This window comes from Somniosus microcephalus, chromosome 21, assembly GCF_052327205.1.
Source record: "Somniosus microcephalus isolate GS21.2 chromosome 21, FLI_Smic_1.0, whole genome shotgun sequence".
NCBI lineage: Eukaryota > Metazoa > Chordata > Chondrichthyes > Squaliformes > Somniosidae > Somniosus > Somniosus microcephalus.
Genome location: NC_141007.1, coordinates 51,502,988 through 51,523,288, shown reverse-complemented (window position 1 = coordinate 51,523,288; position 20,301 = coordinate 51,502,988). Strand labels below are relative to the sequence as shown.

The 20,301-nt window shown below is 47.1% G+C and overlaps 1 protein-coding gene and 1 long non-coding RNA gene across 2 annotated transcripts in view; one reads left to right on the top strand and one right to left on the bottom strand.

Annotated features, from left to right (window-relative positions):
- The window catches only part of LOC147102796 (uncharacterized), a 45,998-nt gene that overhangs the window by 10,466 nt on the left and 15,231 nt on the right, over positions 1-20,301 (bottom strand). The gene's annotated exons all lie outside the window — the stretch shown is intronic.
- Positions 1-20,301, top strand: part of ttyh2 (tweety family member 2) — a 150,534-nt gene that overhangs the window by 121,017 nt on the left and 9,216 nt on the right. The window contains exons 7-13 of the mRNA XM_085963608.1: positions 4,906-4,975; positions 7,696-7,751; positions 8,660-8,752; positions 9,384-9,476; positions 13,656-13,798; positions 15,989-16,189; positions 16,876-16,954. Coding sequence (XP_085819734.1) covers positions 4,906-4,975; positions 7,696-7,751; positions 8,660-8,752; positions 9,384-9,476; positions 13,656-13,798; positions 15,989-16,189; positions 16,876-16,954 — 735 coding nt within the window. The remainder of the gene's footprint in view (positions 1-4,905; positions 4,976-7,695; positions 7,752-8,659; positions 8,753-9,383; positions 9,477-13,655; positions 13,799-15,988; positions 16,190-16,875; positions 16,955-20,301) is intronic.

The following is a 20,301-nucleotide window of genomic DNA, read 5'->3' as shown; positions in this document are numbered from 1 at the left end:
ATAACAAATGGTGGCATTCTTGTGCACTTCATTCATTAACGATGAGCACTGAAAGAATATTTCAATCGGTAGCAGGTGAGTAATTGGTTCCTGGGATGGGGGGGATTGTCCTATGAGGAGAGATTGAGTAGACTAGGCCTATATTCCCTAGAGTTTAGAAGCATGAGAGGTGATCTCATTGAAACATACACAATTCTTACAGGGCTTGACAGGGTAGATGCAAGGAGGATGTTTCCCCTGGCTGGGGAGTCTAGAACCAGGGGTCACAGTCTCAGAATAAGGGGTCGGCCATTTAGGACTGAGATGAGGAGAAATTTCTTCACTCGGAGGGTGGTGAATCTTTGGAATTCTCTACCCCAGAGGGCTGTGGAGGCTCAGTCGTTGAATATATTTAAGACCGAGCGCGATAGATTTTTGGATATTAAGGTAATCAAGGGATATGGGGATAGTGCAGGAAAGTGGAGATGAGGTAGAAGATCAGCCATGAATCTTATTGAATGGCAGAGCAGGCTCGAAGGGCCAAATGGCCTACTCCTGCTCCTATTTCTTATGTTCTTATGTTTAATTTGGTTAACGGTCTATTCGTCTTTCAACTATTTGCTGCGATTGTCTGTATTGGTACATAGAATGAAATGATTTCCTTTATTTGGTCCATCCCCCATCTACAGCCCTGTCAGCTGGTATGCCTCTGCTAAACCTGGTAAGCAGATTACTGCCAGTAGCTGAAGTCAACTGATTGAAACCGTGTTGTGTTTAGTCCAAATCTTCTGATTTGATTGACATTTCAGCTGTCCCCTCACTCTCTGGGCCCCCTACACCTTCTAACTGGATTAATATGTGATGGTATTATGGTTTCAAAATGCACAGCTGTGGCAGGCCTGTTCATTAAATATCAGTTGCATCACTTCACTTCAGTGCTTCCTTAAGCTAGGTTTTTTTTTTAACAATCCATTTTCTCCCCCTCTCTGCTTTCATTCCCTTTAGTGGTCTGTTCACATGAATTCTGCTCAGTCTGGTTTTAAACAGCTGATTTGGATCAACCTGAATACTGATTGAACCTTTGCAGCTTTCAGAAATGTGCATATTTGCTGCTACATATCTTACAAAGAAAATATTGGTGTAATCTGCAAAGAATACTTTGCAAATGTCATGTGTAGATTGGTGTTGCTTCTGCTGCTCTTCATAGAACTGGACCTTTCCATTTTTGCCTTTTCTTCCATTCCATTCTTTCTTCCCTCTATTTCCTTTCCTTCCTTTCCCCCCCTCCCCACCCCTCGCCCCCTCACCACCCCTTGCTGCCTTGACATGCAGATTCCCATTATAAATGTTTACATAGGCAGTTTCAATATTAAATGTGTGACTCAAAATTGTGACACAAGAATTAAGGTTTGTGGACAGGAAGTGCATGACATACACAAGATTTTTAATATATAGATATTTACTGTGTGCTTAAAAAAAAGATGTGGGAGAATAATTTTAAATAACTTAAATATTAAATTGATGTTTACAACTGGTACCTGCAGCTACCTCTCTAGAGCAGAACTAGCTTCATAACACATAGATCCAAGGAAGGTTATGGAAAATATATTATAGTTATTAAAAATGGAAAGAGAAATTCCAGGGTTTTTCAACCAAATTAGAACATGGATCCATAAAATATGAACTGTCTGGTTTGGGGAATTTCTAGTCAGACCGTTGTCAGTATTTCAGTGTTTAAGATTAGGTCTACAGATGTTTTTCTTGACTGATTCAAGCTGAAGGCTGAATGAGCAAAAAGTACAAGCTTTCTGAGGCCAAAAAAGGTATTTAATCTCCTGACAAGTTCTGCATAAGTACACAAAGGAATGAGCTAAACTCAACATGTTCCTCCCTTCTCATATTGCCAATATTCAGTCGACTGCTGCCTTCCACAGACTTGCCCACCAGCAGAATCTTTTGAAAGACTTTCCCTGCAATGAATGTTAAACTTTCCAGGTAAAAATAATGAAATTGTTTAGCCATATTTGAATTCTCTGGAATTTCGCATCAATTTAACTGGTTTAGTTTTCCATATGTCATCGACTGTCACTTCCTATTTCCAAGCTGGTTTTCAATCCAGCTGGCTAACTTGTTAATTTTTTGAATCTTAACTGCCTTCAAAAGTATTACATATGGAACTTTATCTCGCGCCATCTGAAAATACAAGTGCACGACATTCTTACTAACTCCTGTTTTACTGCTGTTTAGTTGTGTTACAGGTTTCTTAACTCTGGCATCTTGTGAATCGCTCACTTCCTTCGCCACACTGTTAGCGGCCACGCCTTCAGTCATCTCGGGCTGAAGCTCTGGAATACTCTCCCCAAACCTCTTTGCCTCTCCACCCCTCTCCTTTAATACGCTGCTTAAAACCTACCTCTTTGACCAAGCATTTGGTCAGCTGCCCTAATGTTTCCTCCTTTGGCTCAATGTCAAGCTTTGTCTGATTATGTTCCTGCAAAGCGCCTTGGAATGTTTTACTACATTAAGGATGCTATATAAATGCAAGTTGTTGTTTTTGACCCAAAATGACTGATGAAAGCATTACGCTCTTCCATCGTAGAGTATTTTACACTAAACCTTGGCATTGCTGAATGCCAAGGAGATTTGCCAAACATGGATGCAAATGATTTCTTGGGTATCTTACTCAGAATACAACTCTGGGTACAGGGACTGCTGATCTTGGAGGTTCCCTTGTCTTGATCCACACTCTACTCCAAACAGGTTTTTGGGTCATCTTGCCAGCTCTGCCTTGGATGATTGGACCACAGGGGCATTGTTGAAAATGGTGTCTTTCTACAGCGCCAACCCCAATAGAAATCCCAAAGATATTTTGTACTGAGAATTGTTTTTTAGGATGCGGACTTTGACCCACAATGTGCATTTATAAATATTACTTTAGTTGGACCATAAATACCAAATATTATATTGCTTAAAATTCTGTGGTTTGGACTTTCCACCTTAATATCCCATGAACAAATGAAACTAGTCAGTTAATGTCTGCAGGCGGGGTTTGGTTATACATAGATTCCACCAATATTGCTGATGATTACTTGTTGGTATGTAACTCGGTCATGAACACCCACGTTATGTAGAAAGATAACTGATAGATGGATGATCACTGGACTTTTGATTTCACTTGTGAAAGGATTAGACCTTCAAAATCTTTTTATAGCTGCAAACCAGATCCTATTAGTTTGCTCTATTCATCCATGATGTTTGTGAAACAAAAAAAACAAATGAATGCGAGATGCTGATTAGTCCAGACATGAATTTCATTTCATTTTAACTACTTTTTACTGGCTGAAGTGAAGAAACTGAAACAAATAGTAGTGTTAACTAAAGTTGTAACCTGCAATGTTTCCATTGATCTCTTTAGTAGAATAATTCAACTACAAGCAGATTTAAACAGTAACTTGCATGTCATTTCAGCATGAGAATTTTACATTTTTGATGGGAGGCCAGGAACCAATGTAGGCCAGAACGATGGGGATGATGAGCAAGCAGGACTTGGTGTAGGATGGGATAAGCACAGCAGAATTTGGGATGACTTGAAGTTTACGGAAGATGGGAGGCTGGCCAGGAGAACATTGGAGTGTTCGAGTTTGAAGGTGGCAAAGGCACGGATGATGGTTTCGTTGGCAGATGGGCTGAGGCAGAGATGGGCATCGTTACAAAGGTGGAAGTCGGCAGTCTTGCTGAGGGAGAGAACGTTGGGTTGGAAACTCAGCTCTGGGTAGAACAGGAGATCGATTCGTCCTGTCTGGTTCAGTCTGAGGGCAGCTGGAGTGAATGATGTTAATTGGTGGCGAGGTTGTGGGGTTTGCCGTAGGGGCCAAAGCCACTGGTTAAACTTGAGCTTTGTTGACCTGTTCAGGTGGATGTTCAAGGTCCCACCGGACTATTCAGAAAAGAGCAGTAAGTTCTCCCAGTACCCTGGCCAACATTGTTGCTCAGCCAGCCCCACTAAGAACTACTTAACTGGTTATTCACCTCATTTGCTGTTTGTGGGGCAAAAAAGGTTCATGTTTGCTGGATCTAGCAGCAGCTGCACGTCAAAATAATTAATTGGTTGTGAAGTAGCAGATTCAAGATCAGTCTGGGCAGAAGCTTATGAGTCGTTCAAAAGCAATGCTGATTTTATTGGAAGAGGGATGGTATAGGAAAGAGGGCAGACTGAAGACAGAAGAGCTAAAAAATATCAAACTGTGGCGGTACCACCAGTTGTCCCTTACATTGAGGGACAACGGGATAAACCAAGTACAGTAACTATAGACCAGTTCCCTTTAACTTACCTTACTGTATGTGTCTGTTACTATACTCAGGCTTCTCTCTTGTACTCTGCGTCATGACGTCAGAGCTTGGAACCTTCCAACAGTAGAGCTCGGAACCTGCTGGCAGTTGAGCTGGGAAACTTCTAGTTAGTCCTCGTGGCGTCCCCGCTGGGGAAAGACCTACACCACGGTGCTCCTACAGTCAGCCATCTTACCTGCTACCTTACCTGTTGTATTTAACCTGTTCCTGTAAATAAACAACTTATTTATAGTAAGTCGAACTTGATTATTTAGTGGCGATGCACACGAATCGCTACAAAACATTCTTTTTAGTGCTGATTCCTGACAACTTTTTGGCTCCTGTAAATGAAATGCACCAAAGACCATGATTTTGTCTACATTTTGCTGCAGAAATCTTTGTGTTGTGTTGAACTGAAAATGTGGAAGCAAATTTACTGCACCAACCACACATTTTAAAAGCCTCTATATTGGTTTTATATCACTCCAATATACTTCGATCCTGTTTCTTCCTTTGCATTAATTTTTTTCTGACTTAAATTTATTGGAACTTCCTTTTTGTCAACATTACAAATTGTTTAACTTTCATATGTTGCAGGGGATCAGTGATTTCTGTGTGGCTCCAGGCAAATTCATCATGAACATGACCCATAATAAAATTAGCTCAGGTAAACTTGCACTTTCTTTTCTAATGTTATTTTTTAAAAGAACAATGCATTCTTTCTCTTTTCTCCTGCCTTCCCTCAAAGTTGGCATCTAACACAGGAATACAGTTCTATGGCCTTCCAATCCCTTTGCTTGAGTGGCCACTCTTTATATGTGGCCCTGGACAGTAAGTGATAGCTTTTCATCTGTGGGCACTATCAGAGCGGAGGCTGGTTCCATCATCACTCGATCCATACATGCACACAGAATAATAGATTTACAGCACAGAAGAGGGCCATTTGGCCCATTGTGCCTTCTCTAGATCTTTGAAAGAGCCTTTCACTTGGTCCCATTCCTGCACCCTTTCCCAACACCTTTTATTTATTTATTTTCAAATATTTACCTACTTCCCTTTTAAAAGCTTTTATAGATTCTGCTTCCATCATTGTTTTTGCTAGGACATTCCATTTACTGACAACCTTGTGTGTGTGTGTATAAATATATACAGGTACGCTACCCTTTATCCGAACTTCCGAAAACCGAAACCCTCTAAAAACCGAAGGTTTTTTCGTTCAGCGTAAGTCACGCGCACGACATGACCAGAGTGGCGCACGACTTACGCTGAGCAGAGGGTCAGCGTAAGTCGTGCGCACGACCCCGACCCCCGCCGGCGACCCCCCGCGGACCCCCCCGCCGACGCCGACCCCCACCCCCGACCCCCCGTGGACGCCCGCACGACATGACCAGAGTGGCGCACGACCCCGACCCCCGCCGACAACCCCCCGCCGACCCCCCACCGCCGACGCCGACCCCCCGCCGGCGGACCCCCCGCCGACCCCCACCCCCGACAAATTTCCCAGTCTTATAAAATACCTTCTGAAATCCGAAAACCGAAACACGGCTGGTCCCGAGGTTTTCGGATAAAGGATAGTCTACCTGTATATATATATTTTTTTGGTGGTGATCTTCAATTTATGCCCTTTAGTTACTGACTCACCATATCAAAACCCCTCATAATTTTGATAGCATTGATTAGATCTTTTTCTGTTTTAGTAAAATGAGCCCCAGTTTCTCTTCGAAACTAAAGCCTCTCACCCTTGGTATAATCTCAGTGAATCTTTTCCACACCGTCTTTCCCAAAGTAAGGTGCCCAGAATTGGACATTATGTTTTAACTGCGGCTGATCCATTGATTTGTGTAAGTTTAATACATGTTTGCTTTTGTGTATAAAACCTAGGATTCCGTATGCTTTTGACAGCTTTATCAACTTGTCCTCCCACTTTTAAAGATTTGTGTATCTGAATCCCGTGGTTTTTTTTGCCTCTCTACTCCTTTTAAAGTTATTGTTTTTAGTGTATATGTCTCTCCACATCAAATTTCATCTGGTATTTATCTACCTGATGTAATAATCTGTCTCTGTCCTCCTTGAAGTTGCTCTTCATAGTTAATTTTGATAATGTGCCCTTATCCCCAAGTCCAGATCATCAGTAAAATAATATATTAAGAAGAGCAATGGTCCCAGCACCGACTGCTGGAGACACCACTGTATACATTCCTCACAGCTGGAAGCTGGCCCACTACTGATGTTAGACTAACTGGTCTATAGTTACTGTACTTGGTTTATCCCGTTGTCCCTCTTTGATCAGGTGTTATATTGGCAACTCTCCAGTCTTCTAGCACAGCTTCCATATCTAAGGATGTTTCAAAGACTGTGGTCAGGTCCTCTACTATTTCCTCTGACTTTCCTAAGCATTTTAAAGGCCCAATTATAGTGCTACCAATTTTTTTTAGTACTACTTCCTTCTCAATAGTTATCCTAATCTAAATTCTTTATTTTCTCCTCTTGTACCTTTTTACTATCACACTCTTCTGTGAAAATCAAGGCAAAGAGCTTATTTAGTATCTCTGTCATTTCTTTGTCCTTCCAAAGAAGATTTTTTTTATTTCTCATCAGTGCTCCTCTTACTTTATTCTTGTAACTTTTATGTGTAAAATCCGTTACTATTTCCCACTGTTATCTGCCAGTCTTTCTTCATGCCCCCTCTTAGCCTTTCTAATCCCCTGTTTTGATTCCCTTCTATTTCCGGCTTGATTTTCTTCATTAATATTAGCCCTAGATTTATCATATGCCCTGGTCACTCACCACAGAACCACTGGATCTCAGCAATGAGAACCCCGGCTGTGCATTTCCTTTTGTCTCATTAATTGTGGCACCTTTACTGCCACCCAGCTGATACTAGCTCACAGCACAGCCCATGATTCAGTACCACGCGGCAAGAACATTTTCTTATAGGAGTGGCGGGGTGCTGCAACCGTAACATTTTTAATGGAACCTCTGCAAAGCTTCAGGTATCATCAAATATAACGAAATCTTGTGTCCATCCCTTCTCCATCACAATTCAAATGAACCACACGGCAAAGTACTGCCACACTTGCATCTGATCATCTCAAATGTTATATGTGCATAAAAAAAAAACTACAACTGAATAACAGTGATGTTGACACAGATCATTGAATGCATTCTCCTGCCTCATTTTTGCCAAAAAAAATGGAATCCAAAAAATGCACACTTCAGGTGAAACTAGAATTTTCATATTTCGTCTACCTCACATCAAGAAACTGACTTCAAAACAGCTAACCTTTGCGTAACATGTACACACACAGTTTCACCATATAATAAATATTGTATTGCAGCTGGGCTATGGGAGCTCTACTAACTGATGTTTGTTTGCTTCTATTACAGATGTGGTACATTACTACCTGTATTGCAGCCACAGCATGAGTAACCCATTCCAACAGGTACACAATATTTTATATTGGTACATTGTTTAGGAAGTAGGTGGATTGAACATTTTTTTAAAATGGCAATAAGGTCTGGTATGAAGTTAAGTGGTTGAGTTCTCTATTCCAACCCAACAATTGCAGACTGAGTTCTTCATTTTATGCGTTGATATACAGGAAACTTTCTGGTATCCGGGACCGACGTGGTGCCGGTTCATCAAAAATTCCGGATAACCGAACGCTATAGTAAAAGATACGGAACTCAGAGCTCCGTATAAAGCAACAAACCCTGTTACTTCAGCTTCAGAACAACATCCACAAGTTGCAAGCGTCTCTGTAGCTTAGCAACAGCTGCAGCCAGCCGCTTGCACAGCAACAAATGGACTAATAAAAGTAATAAAAGTTACCTGAACCTACTCCTGAATTTTGCCGGTTAACCGACATTTCCGGTTATTTAGGGGCCGGTTAATCGAAAGTTTCCTGTATTTGAAAAAGAAAAAAAGGCAGGGGGTAATGGGAGTAAGTCGATAGGTCTTTTAGGAAGCTGGCATAGGTGTGATGGGCTGAATGGCCTCCTTCCATGTTGTAAAATTCTGTGATGCCAGTTTTATTTGTAATGGATTTGAATTGGTGATGTAAAGGAGTGCTTTCCAGGTGGGGTGGGAATTGTGTATGTATTGTGATACACAAGACATCACAATTGTGTGGGAGAGGATGGATGGACCAGTCTTTTCCTGTCGATCATTGTTCATATATAATTAAATTGAAAGCTTGATTTTTCTTTGGAAAGGAAGGGTTTAAAAAAAAAAAAATTATTCTTAGCTAGGACATTCACATGGAAAAGGAAAGCAAAAAGAGATCGATTTTTGAATTTTCACTGCAACATAATTGAATCAGACTAAAGTATTTCTTTCCCCTTCTTATAGACTCTCTTAGTTTTCCAGCGATCACTGACTACCATGCAGCTGCAGATCCAAGGAATGATGCATATTGCAGTACCGATATTCCCAATGGCATTGGTAGGAGATAACATTTCTCTTCGCAAAGTTTTTGTTTCTCAGTCTCATTGTTGAAAATGTGTCCTTGAATGTGTTATCGTCTCCCAAATCCATGTCCATCTTTACCACAGCTCCCTGTTCCAATGTATCCAATCAGGTTTTCCCTCCTGCCACAGCAGCGCAACGGCTTTAGCCAATGTCTCGAATGACATCCTCTGTGACCGTGGTGCATTATCCCTTCTCGACCGCTCTGCGGTTCTTCATACAATCGACCACACCATCCTGCTTGAGCACCTCTCCTCTGTTGTCCACCTCAATTGATTCCCCTCACTTGGTTCCACTCTTACTATCCAATCATAGCCAGAGTATCTCCAACAATGGCTTCTCTTCCCACCCCTGCACCGTTGCCTCTGCAGTCCGCCTAAGATGTCCCTCTTAGGACCCTTGGTGCTCCTCAGCTGAAATAAGCTAACTGCATTGATTGTGGAGTGAACCAGGGTCCACATGGTTTACTGTATAGATTGTCTATTCCCTGGATAAACTCATTGGGCAATTGGGTGACTCCATATTGTTTCTGATATTTAGAGAAGGGCTTAACACATTACTTGTGTGACTGAACATGTTTTTTAATCTGCCCATTCTTTCTTCACAGAAAGACCTTCTTGCGATACAGCAGCTGCTAAATCGATCTGAATCCAATTTGCACCAGCTCACTGCAATGCTTGACTGCCGAGGACTCCACAAGGTAAACTCTTAGTGAAGCAAAGCAATATCTCTGCCTGCTTATTTTCTTTACTTTGTTTGCTACCTTTTACCTATGGGCAACACTGCTGTGTCCTAATTTGGTTACTGAATGTCAGCTCCTGATTGGCTGCCAGGAATGAAAATTATGTTGATTGCCTATTTTGTTAATGAATGAGCTCATTGACTGAGCCCATGGCTAATGAGAGCCAAGTGTGGGTTGTACCGTCAACCTGAAATGCTGAGAGATCACTTCCTACTAACTGGTAAAGATTTGCAGAAAAACAAATTTTGCTTGGGTAAATAAAGGTGCAAAAATGTATTTTTACCTCGCAACTGTATTTTTTAAAAAGTTGTTCACACGCCAATGTTCATGATGCTGAGCTCATATAAAAATCCCAACTATTAGAAGCGCATCTTCAAACTTTTGAAACCTTCCCACCCCACACCAAGGTCTAACCTCTGATCAGCCTGGGGTTTGACTCTGACTTTGACTTTGAAGCAACTGTCTGTTTCTGATCCAGTTGTGTGCTGGCCTCTTGTGTGGCCCTGAACAATGTCACTTTGGAGTCTGCGTTTTAAACAAACCCACACAAACACACCTATCCATCCCTGCCCAGCTGGGTACCTACCCTGGTGCCTTCCTACTTCCTTCCACCACCCTCACCCCCTCCCTCCCTCCCACCCTCCCTCACCCCCTCCCTCCCTCCCTCCCTCCCTCCCTCACTCACCCCCCTCCCTCCCTCCCTCACCCCCCCTCCCACCCTCCCTCCCTCCCTCCCTCACCCCCTCCCTCCCTCACCCCCTCCCCTCCCACCCGCCTCCCCCGCTCCTCCCTTCCCCCCCGCTCCTCCCTCCCCCCCCCCGCTCCTCCCTTCCCCCCCCCGCTCCTCCCTTCCCCCCCCCGCTCCTCCCTTCCCCCCCCGCTCCTCCCTTCCCCCCCCGCTCCTCCCTTCCCCCCCCGCTCCTCCCTTCCCCCCCCCGCTCCTCCCTTCCCCCCGCTCCTCCCTTCCCCCCCGCTCCTCCCTTCCCCCCCGCTCCTCCCTTCCCCCCCGCTCCTCCCTTCCCCCCCGCTCCTCCCTTCCCCCCCCCGCTCCTCCCTTCCCCCCCCGCTCCTCCCTTCCCCCCCGCTCCTCCCTTCCCCCCCGCTCCTCCCTTCCCCCCCGCTCCTCCCTTCCCCCCCGCTCCTCCCTTCCCCCCCGCTCCTCCCTCCCCCCCCGCTCCTCCCTCCCCCCCCGCTCCTCCCTTCCCCCCCCCGCTCCTCCCTTCCCCCCCCCCGCTCCTCCCTTCCCCCCCCCCGCTCCTCCCTTCCCCCCCCCCCGCTCCTCCCTTCCCCCCCCGCTCCTCCCTTCCCCCCCCGCTCCTCCCTTCCCCCCCCCGCTCCTCCCTTCCCCCCCCCCCGCTCCTCCCTTCCCCCCCCCGCTCCTCCCTTCCCCCCCCGCTCCTCCCTTCCCCCCCCGCTCCTCCCTTCCCCCCCCCGCTCCTCCCTTCCCCCCCCCGCTCCTCCCTTCCCCCCCCCCCCGCTCCTCCCTTCCCCCCCCCGCTCCTCCCTTCCCCCCCGCTCCTCCCTTCCCCCCCCCCGCTCCTCCCTTCCCCCCCCCCGCATCCTCCCTTCCCCCCCCCGCTCCTCCCTTCCCCCCCCGCTCCTCCCTTCCCCCCCCGCTCCTCCCTTCCCCCCCCCCGCTCCTCCCTTCCCCCCCCCGCTCCTCCCTTCCCCCCCCCGCTCCTCCCTTCCCCCCCCCGCTCCTCCCTTCCCCCCCCCGCTCCTCCCTTCCCCCCCCCGCTCCTCCCTTCCCCCCCCGCTCCTCCCTTCCCCCCCCCCGCTCCTCCCTTCCCCCCCCGCTCCTCCCTTCCCCCCCCCGCTCTCCCTTCCCCCCCCCGCTCCTCCCTTCCCCCCCCCGCTCCTCCCTTCCCCCCCCCGCTCCTCCCTTCCCCCCCCGCTCCTCCCTTCCCCCCCCGCTCCTCCCTTCCCCCCCCGCTCCTCCCCTTCCCCCCCCGCTCCTCCCTTCCCCCCCCCGCTCCTCCCTTCCCCCCCCCCCCCCGCTCCTCCCTTCCCCCCCCCCCCGCTCCTCCCTTCCCCCCCCCCCCCGCTCCTCCCTTCCCCGCTCCTCCCTTCCCCGCTCCTCCCTCCCCCGCTCCTCCCTCCCCCGCTCCTCCCTCCCCCACCCCCCGCTCCTCCCTCCCCCACCCCCCGCTCCTCCCTCCCCCACCCCCCGCTCCTCCCTCCCCCACCCCCCGCTCCTCCCTCCCCCACCCCCCGCTCCTCCCTCCCCCACCCCCCGCTCCTCCCTCCCCCACCCCCCGCTCCTCCCTCCCCCACCCCCCGCTCCTCCCTCCCCCACCCCCCGCTCCTCCCTCCCCCACCCCCCGCTCCTCCCTCCCCCACCCCCCGCTCCTCCCTCCCCCACCCCCCGCTCCTCCCTCCCCCACCCCCCGCTCCTCCCTCCCCCACCCCCCGCTCCTCCCTCCCCCACCCCCCGCTCCTCCCTCCCCCACCCCCCGCTCCTCCCTCCCCCACCCCCCGCTCCTCCCTCCCCCACCCCCCGCTCCTCCCTCCCCCACCCCCCGCTCCTCCCTCCCCCACCCCCCGCTCCTCCCTCCCCCACCCCCCGCTCCTCCCTCCCCCACCCCCCGCTCCTTCCCTCCGCTCCTCCCCGTCTCCCCCCCCGCTCCTCCCCGTCTCCCCCCCCGCTCCTCCCCGTCTCCCCCCCCCCGCTCCTCCCCGTCTCCCCCCCCCCCCGCTCCTCCCCGTCCCCCCCCGCTCCTCCCCGTCCCCCCCCGCTCCTCCCCGTCTCCCCCCCCCGCTCCTCCCTTCCCTCCCCGTCTCCCCCCCCGCTCCTCCCTTCCCTCCCCGTCTCCCCCCCCGCTCCTCCCCGTCTCCTCCCTCCCCGTCTCCCCCCCCGCTCCTCCCCGTCTCCCCCCCGCTCCTCCCCGTCTCCCCCCCGCTCCTCCCCGTCTCCCCCCCGCTCCTCCCCGTCTCCCCCCCGCTCCTCCCCGTCTCCCCCCCGCTCCTCCCCGTCTCCCCCCCGCTCCTCCCCGTCTCCCCCCCCGCTCCTCCCCGTCTCCCCCCCGCTCCTCCCCGTCTCCCCCCCCGCTCCTCCCCGTCTCCCCCCCGCTCCTCCCCGTCTCCCCCCCGCTCCTCCCCGTCTCCCCCCCGCTCCTCCCCGTCTCCCCCCCGCTCCTCCCCGTCTCCCCCCCGCTCCTCCCCGTCTCCCCCCCGCTCCTCCCCGTCTCCCCCCCCCCGCTCCTCCCCGTCTCCCCCCCCCCCCCGCTCCTCCCCGTCTCCCCCCCCCCGCTCCTCCCCGTCTCCCCCCCCCGCTCCTCCCCGTCTCCCCCCCCCGCTCCTCCCCGTCTCCCCCCCCGCTCCTCCCCGTCTCCCCCCCCCCGCTCCTCCCCGTCTCCCCCCCCCGCTCCTCCCCGTCTCCCCCCCCCGCTCCTCCCCGTCTCCCCCCCCGCTCCTCCCCGTCTCCCCCCCCGCTCCTCCCCGTCTCCCCCCCCCGCTCCTCCCCGTCTCCCCCCCCGCTCCTCCCCGTCTCCCCCCCCGCTCCTCTTCCCCTCCCCCGCTCCTCTTCCCCTCCCCCGCTCCTCTTCCCCTCCCCCGCTCCTCTTCCCCTCCCCCGCTCCTCTTCCCCTCCCCCGCTCCTCTTCCCCTCCCCCGCTCCTCTTCTCCCCCCCCCGCTCCTCTTCTCCCCCCCCCGCTCCTCTTCTCCCCCCCCCGCTCCTCTTCTCCCCCCCCCGCTCCTCTTCTCCCCCCCCGCTCCTCTTCCCGCCCCCCCGCTCCTCTTCCCCCCCCCCCCTCCCCCCGCTCCTCTTCCCCTCCCCCCGCTCCCCCCTCTCCTCCCTCCATTGTTGCCTTATAGCAATTGCACCTTGTGGCCTTAAAGGGAGATACCAGTTATACACAGTTACACTTTAACAGCATAATACATTGTGGATCCAATGTTAATAGTTCCTGCCCAGCAGGAAATGGGCATCAGTGGGCCGGTCACCTATTTTACACTCGGCCTGATTTGTATCCTTTCCATTAACTTCAGTCGAGAGCGACCTTTGTGCGTTATCTGATATATGTAACACCATAGCCAGGGTTAGGAATTTATATATCACTGGTACAGTGACATAGCACTAAGTTGATGCATCAAACATCCATACAGTGTTGCTTACTTTTCTCTTTGTTCTTATATAGGACTATCTGGATGCCCTGATTGGTGTATGTTACGATGGTGTTGAGGGGTTACTCTACCTTTCACTGTTTTCTATCCTTGCTGCAGTTGCATTCTGTGCCATGATCTGTGCAATATCTCGTGCCTGTAAACACTTTGCAATCAGGCAAGTGCCATAACATTTTATGTCATGTACTGATTTGGGAAATTGTTGTCACAATGCAGAGAAATGTATTACAGGAAACTCTTTGGTATCCGGCACCAACGGGACCGCCGTGTTGCCGGTTGATTAAAAATTCCGGATGATGGAGAGGATTGTCTACTGAGGCTATTTTTAACAAAGAAAAATAAAAAAAATCAAGGAATGTGCAGTATACATTAATTGGGTACTCACCTACAGAATGTTGTGTTAAATGGATGGTGGAAGATGCTTGATTAAGTACAGTACTGCCAGTTGAGGGTAATGCAATGCAATGACTACCAGCAGCGTGGGAGATGGCGGATCAGAAGAGACTACCGGCAGCGCGGGAGAGTCAGACTCCTGTTACAGGGGTATTGAGGTGTTCCGGCTTCTGACAGCGCCAAGAAGCCGAGTAGTGGCAGTTTGGCGAACTACCCCCACTGACTAACTCGGACACGGCAACATTGCCGGTTATTGAGGTGTTGTTTTCGGAGTGAGAATTTTGCCGGTTAAGAGAATTCCGGATATTTAGGTGCCGTTTAAACGGGGGTTTCCTGTATAAAGAAGAGAGGTGATTAAAGAGTGAGTTGATAGAGGTGTTTGAAATTATGAAGGAATGGGACAGAGTCAGTAGAAGCAGACTGTTTCAAATGATTGAGGGGTCTAGAACAAGGGAGCATGGATATAAGATTGCATGTAAAAGATTTAGGATAGAGAGCAGAAGAAAACCTTTTTTAAGCAGAGGGTTGTGAGGCTGTGGAATGGACTTATCTCACTGAGTTAATGATTATAGCAGAGACCATGTTAACATTTAAGAAAAGGTTAGATAAGTGGTTGAAGGAGAAGAGAATGAAGGGCTATGGAAACAGAGTAAGCACATGGGATTCCGACTACTGCTTGCCTAGAGGATAAACACCAAAATGAACTGGTTGGGCCAAACAGCCTGTTTTCATGTTGTAATTTCTATATAATTCTATATAAAAGGAATGTTTTATGTGATTCTGCAATAGTGAGGGAGCCACAATTGTGTATGTTTAGAGACTTTGGTATATTCCAAAGCTTTATAGAGGGGTCTACTGATTGATCCCCAGTTCTAATCACGTCTACCTCCCCTTGTCCTGTATCTCTTTAACCTCCTTTCCTTCACCCACCTCTCCAATCTAGTCTTCAATGATGATATAATTTCTGCTTCAGCTACGAACCATGGAAGTGAATTCCACAGCCTCAAGACTCTCTGTATAAAGAAGATTTGCTTACTTTCTGTTCTAAGTCTCTTACATTTAATCTTGTGATTATAGCCCTCGTCCCTGACCCCTGAACTACTGGAAACGGTCTGCTTCTATCCACCCTGACCCATCCCCATTTTAAACGCTTCTATCATATCACCGCATAATTTGTTTTCTATTGGGGGAAAAAAATCCAACTTTTCAATTCATTCTTCATATTTGTATTTTTTCAGCATCCTAGTGAACCTGCACTGCACTTCCTCTAAAACCTCAATATCCTTCCATATAATGTGGAACCCAATACTGCACGCAATACTTTTAACTGAGCTCTTGTTAAGGTTTTATGTAAGATCATGGTGAGCAGTCTGAGGTAGACTGGGTAAGCAAAAATTAAATCATGAGCAGATTGCAGTCAACCTTGCCTGATAAATATCTCCACCCCATCCCCTGAACTAAATATCGAGTGGATTTTGGTCAGTCTCCAATCATCCATACTGCTGTTTATTTATAATACATGTAATATGCGTAGTTTTGTGAGTTAAGAAAATCTGTTGAAACTTTCCCATGGTATTACATTAAGAAGGAGCAACAACTACAGCTTGTATTTATATAGCGCCTTTAACGTAGCAAAGCATCCCAAGGCGCTTCACAGGAGTATTAGAAGACAAAGAATTTGACACTGAGCCACATAAGGAGAAATTAGGGTGCAAGTGACAAGAGTGCCTGAATTTTAATTCATTTCATGCAAGGAATGAAAATTAAGATGCAAAATGACCTCTTGTTGGTAAAATATTTACATCAATCCAAATCCATCTTGTCTGACCCATGTAAAAAAAATTAAAAGGCCGAACAGCTGTGGTAATGTGTTTTGGGATGACCCAAGACTGCACAGGCTTGGCATTTCCCTGTCTAACTGCTACTCTCCTAAATGAGCTCTTCTGTGTTTCAGAGATCGGGATTATGATGACATGGATGAGGCAGATCCTTTTAATCCTCAGGCTCGTCGCATAGCAGCCCATAACCCGACCCGAGGACAGCTACACAGTTTCTGTAGTTTCAACGGTAGTTTGGGCAGTCAGACCAGCCTCCAGCCACCGACAAACGCAACCGCCACTCAACCAGCCACCACAGCACCTGCACCTGAGTATATGTAAGTACAGTGACAGAACAAAATCTGGCTGCATCGCTTATCCTAAGCTCCAGTTCTCTTACCTGGTTTAAATACACCTTCAGACTTTGTGCTATTGCTACAAGGTGCAGTGTTCTGTCATAAATGAGCAGATTATCAGAACCTTAAGTTATGTTAGAAAGCATACAAGTTGCTATTTTACTATCAAGTTTATTTCAAAGCTATTGCCTAGCACAATATACAAAAAGACTGACCTGGACAGAAAACAGCTGTCAACCCAAATCAAAATTGCTGTCCACTGAAGCAAAAGTTGTTTTCAGATGCTTATGCGGTGGAATGGATTGTTCAATTAAACGGATCTTACTCCAACAAAACAAGAGATCTGACGTATCTGATCATTATAAACAAATGCAGTGCTGCTGTGAGACTGTGTCACTGATCTTATACTGGAAATAAAAAATTAAACATCTGAAAAGAATTAAGTAGCCTCATGAAAACTATAATCACTGAAGTTTGTACTGTTACGTTTTCCACCTGGCTTGTGTGCATTGCAGCAGATACGATATACATGTAACACTGCTGTTAACCGTTCAGGGAAAGAGGGGTTATTCCAGGCACCAAGCCTCCCTGAAAGTGTGACTCTTACTATTATAAGTTTGTTGTGCAAATTGGCGGGAACCACTATTAATTTCCATTCTCCCCCACAGGAATAACACTGTGTTATTCGGCGGGAATCCTCGCTATGAAAATGTTCCGCTGATTGGAAGAAATTCACCCCCACCTTCGGTATGTTGGGCATCTGAGGCAATGTAATTTTTATGATGCTCTTTGTCATTTCCTTTCTCTTGCTCTTTTCCCTCCTTGGTCCAGATAACAGGCTCCTGTGGGCTGATTGTATTCTTTGGCATAATATCCAGCAAGCTGATACCTTGCAGCAATATACAAATTTTTGTACAGTACATAATTTCAGTAATGAAAGTAACCATCGATGTATTTCCAGGTAGATTTGAAAGATAATGACCTAAAGGGACTCTGCCCCTCTCTAAGCCCTCTAATTCAAGTAGGGTAAATACATTATATAGTGTATTCTGAATAATACTGATCTCAAAATTCCCAGATTTGGTTACTAATCAGTCAGTCTCTACAAGGGTAACTATGGGGGTGGGGGGATATACTATAATTGATCTCGGCATCCTTGACTAGCGGGCTATGTTTCCTAGTTTCTCTTCTTGAAAGTGTACATATGTAGTTATTACCAGACTTGTCTGTGATGGTTGAATAGCCCACTGATGCGCGCTGTACAGGCTCAAGCATAAAGATAGGTCACTTGGACGAGGTGCCAGAAGCCTCATGGAGCCATAACCCCAGGTAAATTGCTGCCTTCAAGATAGGAGTAAGGAGAGGGAAAAATACCTCTCAGTTTTCTTGAGAGATACTTCTGCATTTCTTGTATTTGCTGTCTTGCAGCTTCATCACTATACAATTATGGCAGTGCTTATAATGGCAAGACGTGGTAAACATTAGACATTTCTGGCAAAAATAATGGTGACGTTCCTTTTATACATATGTTGATCCTCATTGACAGGAGAGAGAAATAGACACATGGGTAGAGAAAGCGACATGCAATTTTTAAATATATTTTATGGCAAAGCAGATCTACCAATCTGTATAAAGGTTTCTGCTTCAAAAAAACACAATCGCATGAATGACAATTAAATTAGTATTTCTTGTAACGACACATTTTACTTTTGAATTAACCTTCAAATATAAAATTGGACCACATGTTAAATGCTTGACAGTACATTTAATTAAATTTGTTTGTCTTTGTAGATTTGCAAAGCAACACACTCCACAGCAAAAAAATTAAAAATTTCAAAGTGAAAGTTAATCACAAATGTTACAACAACAAAGGAATCCTTATCCATGAAGTACAGTGTTTCTGCCAGTAAATGGCACTGTTGTGTTGCTGTATCGTGACCAGTTGTCTTTGGTGCTGCTTTCATTTATCGAGCCAATAACTTTGCAGGGTTTCAGTTTAATTTCAAGGCTTGCTCAAAAAGGCTACGATAAATTAATCTAAATGTTTGTATTGCTAAACTGCTTCCTAATCACAAGTAAAATGTGTTGGCCAGTTTCACCGATCCAGCTTGTGTTACCCAGTCTTGTTAAGGTAATTTTTCAGCATTCTAATCTTTGGGTGGGGTGGTTGGGGGGTTGCGAGGAGGAGAGATAGAAGAGGTGTTGAAAAGAAGTGAATGGCCAACCTTCACACATGACCACACTAATGGGTAGTTCTAGAGCAGTCCAGATATATGAAGTGGGACGAACTGGTAGCTCTTTCGGAGAGCCTGCACAGACCTCCTTCTGTGCTGTATGCTTCTATAACACAATGTCAGTCTGTGGGTGAGTTCTTGTTCTTAGCTAGGGAAGGTGCAAATGAAAACGAGGTGCTGCCACTGATGAAAGAAGGATAAATTGGAATGCGTGCACTTTGTGGCATGCATTTCCCTTAATGGCTAGCTGTAGAACAACATAGCCGCAGGTCTGGAAACTGGTTGATTGCTAGACTTCCTCTCTTTTGGCAAATAATGCACATTGGAGAGAGAAAATGCATTTTTAAAGCCCTTATGAGTACTTTCTGAACACCAATATAAAGGTTATAGACTAGATTAGGGTGCGCAATTACATTTTGGTAGGGTCCACCAGGCTGAGAATCTGCCCAGGTCCCATTGCAATAAAGTCACAACAGCCTCGAGTTTGTCAAATACCTTTTTGAATCCCAGGGAGGAGGGGAAAATATTACAAGTGTGGATTTGAATCCAGTTCTCCATTGTGTCCCTGAATTCGGGCAACATCATTGTCAGCTATAGATTTGTTCCATACAGTGAACTTGTTGTGCAGTTGCTTATACAGTGTTTCCCAGTCATTCTTTTCTGTGCCAGACTCCTCCTTGTATATTTGAGAAATGTGTTTTTATAATTGGAACAAGATTTTGGTTCCAACAACAGAATTTTCTTAACGGTAAGTTAAAGATGCTTTGAAGTGATCTTCCCCCTTAAGAATGAGGAATACTCCCTGCACTCAAATTAAAGCTGCATTCTGATATTGGCTGTGTTTTACTAATACTGGGTTGTAAAACCAATATTTCATCTTTTTTTTTGACTGAGTTTTGGAGCTGAAATATGAGTGATTTAAAACAGTAAGTTTTCAACATTTGTGAATTTGAGTATGTTGTATCACATTTTGTTTCATTTCCATCCAGTTGCCATTTGATATTCTTTAAACCAATGTTCCGTGCTGTTTTTGCTCCATTTAGTTACTTGTTGGATTCATTGTTTTCTAGGCTATTTAGTAGGGAGAAGCAAAAGGTTTGGATTCAGCATGCAAACTTTTATATATGGCTTTGAATCATTAAAAGTTTTAATTGTAATTCCTTATTCAGACACCCCTCATACACCATAGGAACTTCTCCAATCTTGTTTTGGTTCTAGGAATCATGTCTTGTTTTGACGTTACCTTATCTGCGGATGTTGTGTAAAGATTGTGCAACAGTTAATTCTCCTCCTTTTCCCAAGTTTCTCCCAGCCTTGCAGTCAAGTCCTGCTGTTTTTTCACTAGTTTTAGGAGAGATAAGTGTGTTTCTGACTTTTAGTTGTCTGTTCTATTTCTCTCCTAGTTAATTCCTTGCGTGCAAGCTCAGTGAGGGCCAATGACTCTTGCTGTAACTCCAGAATACGACCATTTTTTAACTAGTAAAATCACCTGTTTTGGACACTGTTTTAGATGCAAAATCTACTTTTAAGTGTCAGCCTTGGCTCAATGAGAGCACTCTTGCCTCTGCAAGCACCACTCCAGAAACCTGAGCCCGTAATCTCAGTTGATCCTACAATGCAGCACTGATGGAGTGCTGCATTGTCAGAGGTGCTGCTGTCCGGATGGGACATTAAACTGAGGCCACATATGCCCTCTTGTGGATATAAAAGATCCCACGGCATTATTAAAAGAACAGGGGAGCTCTCCTGGTGTCATGGCCAATATTTATCCCTCAACCAACCTCACTAAAAAGATCATCTGGTCATTTATTTAATTACTGTTTGTGGAAACTTGCTGTGTGCAAATTCTCTGCCATGTTT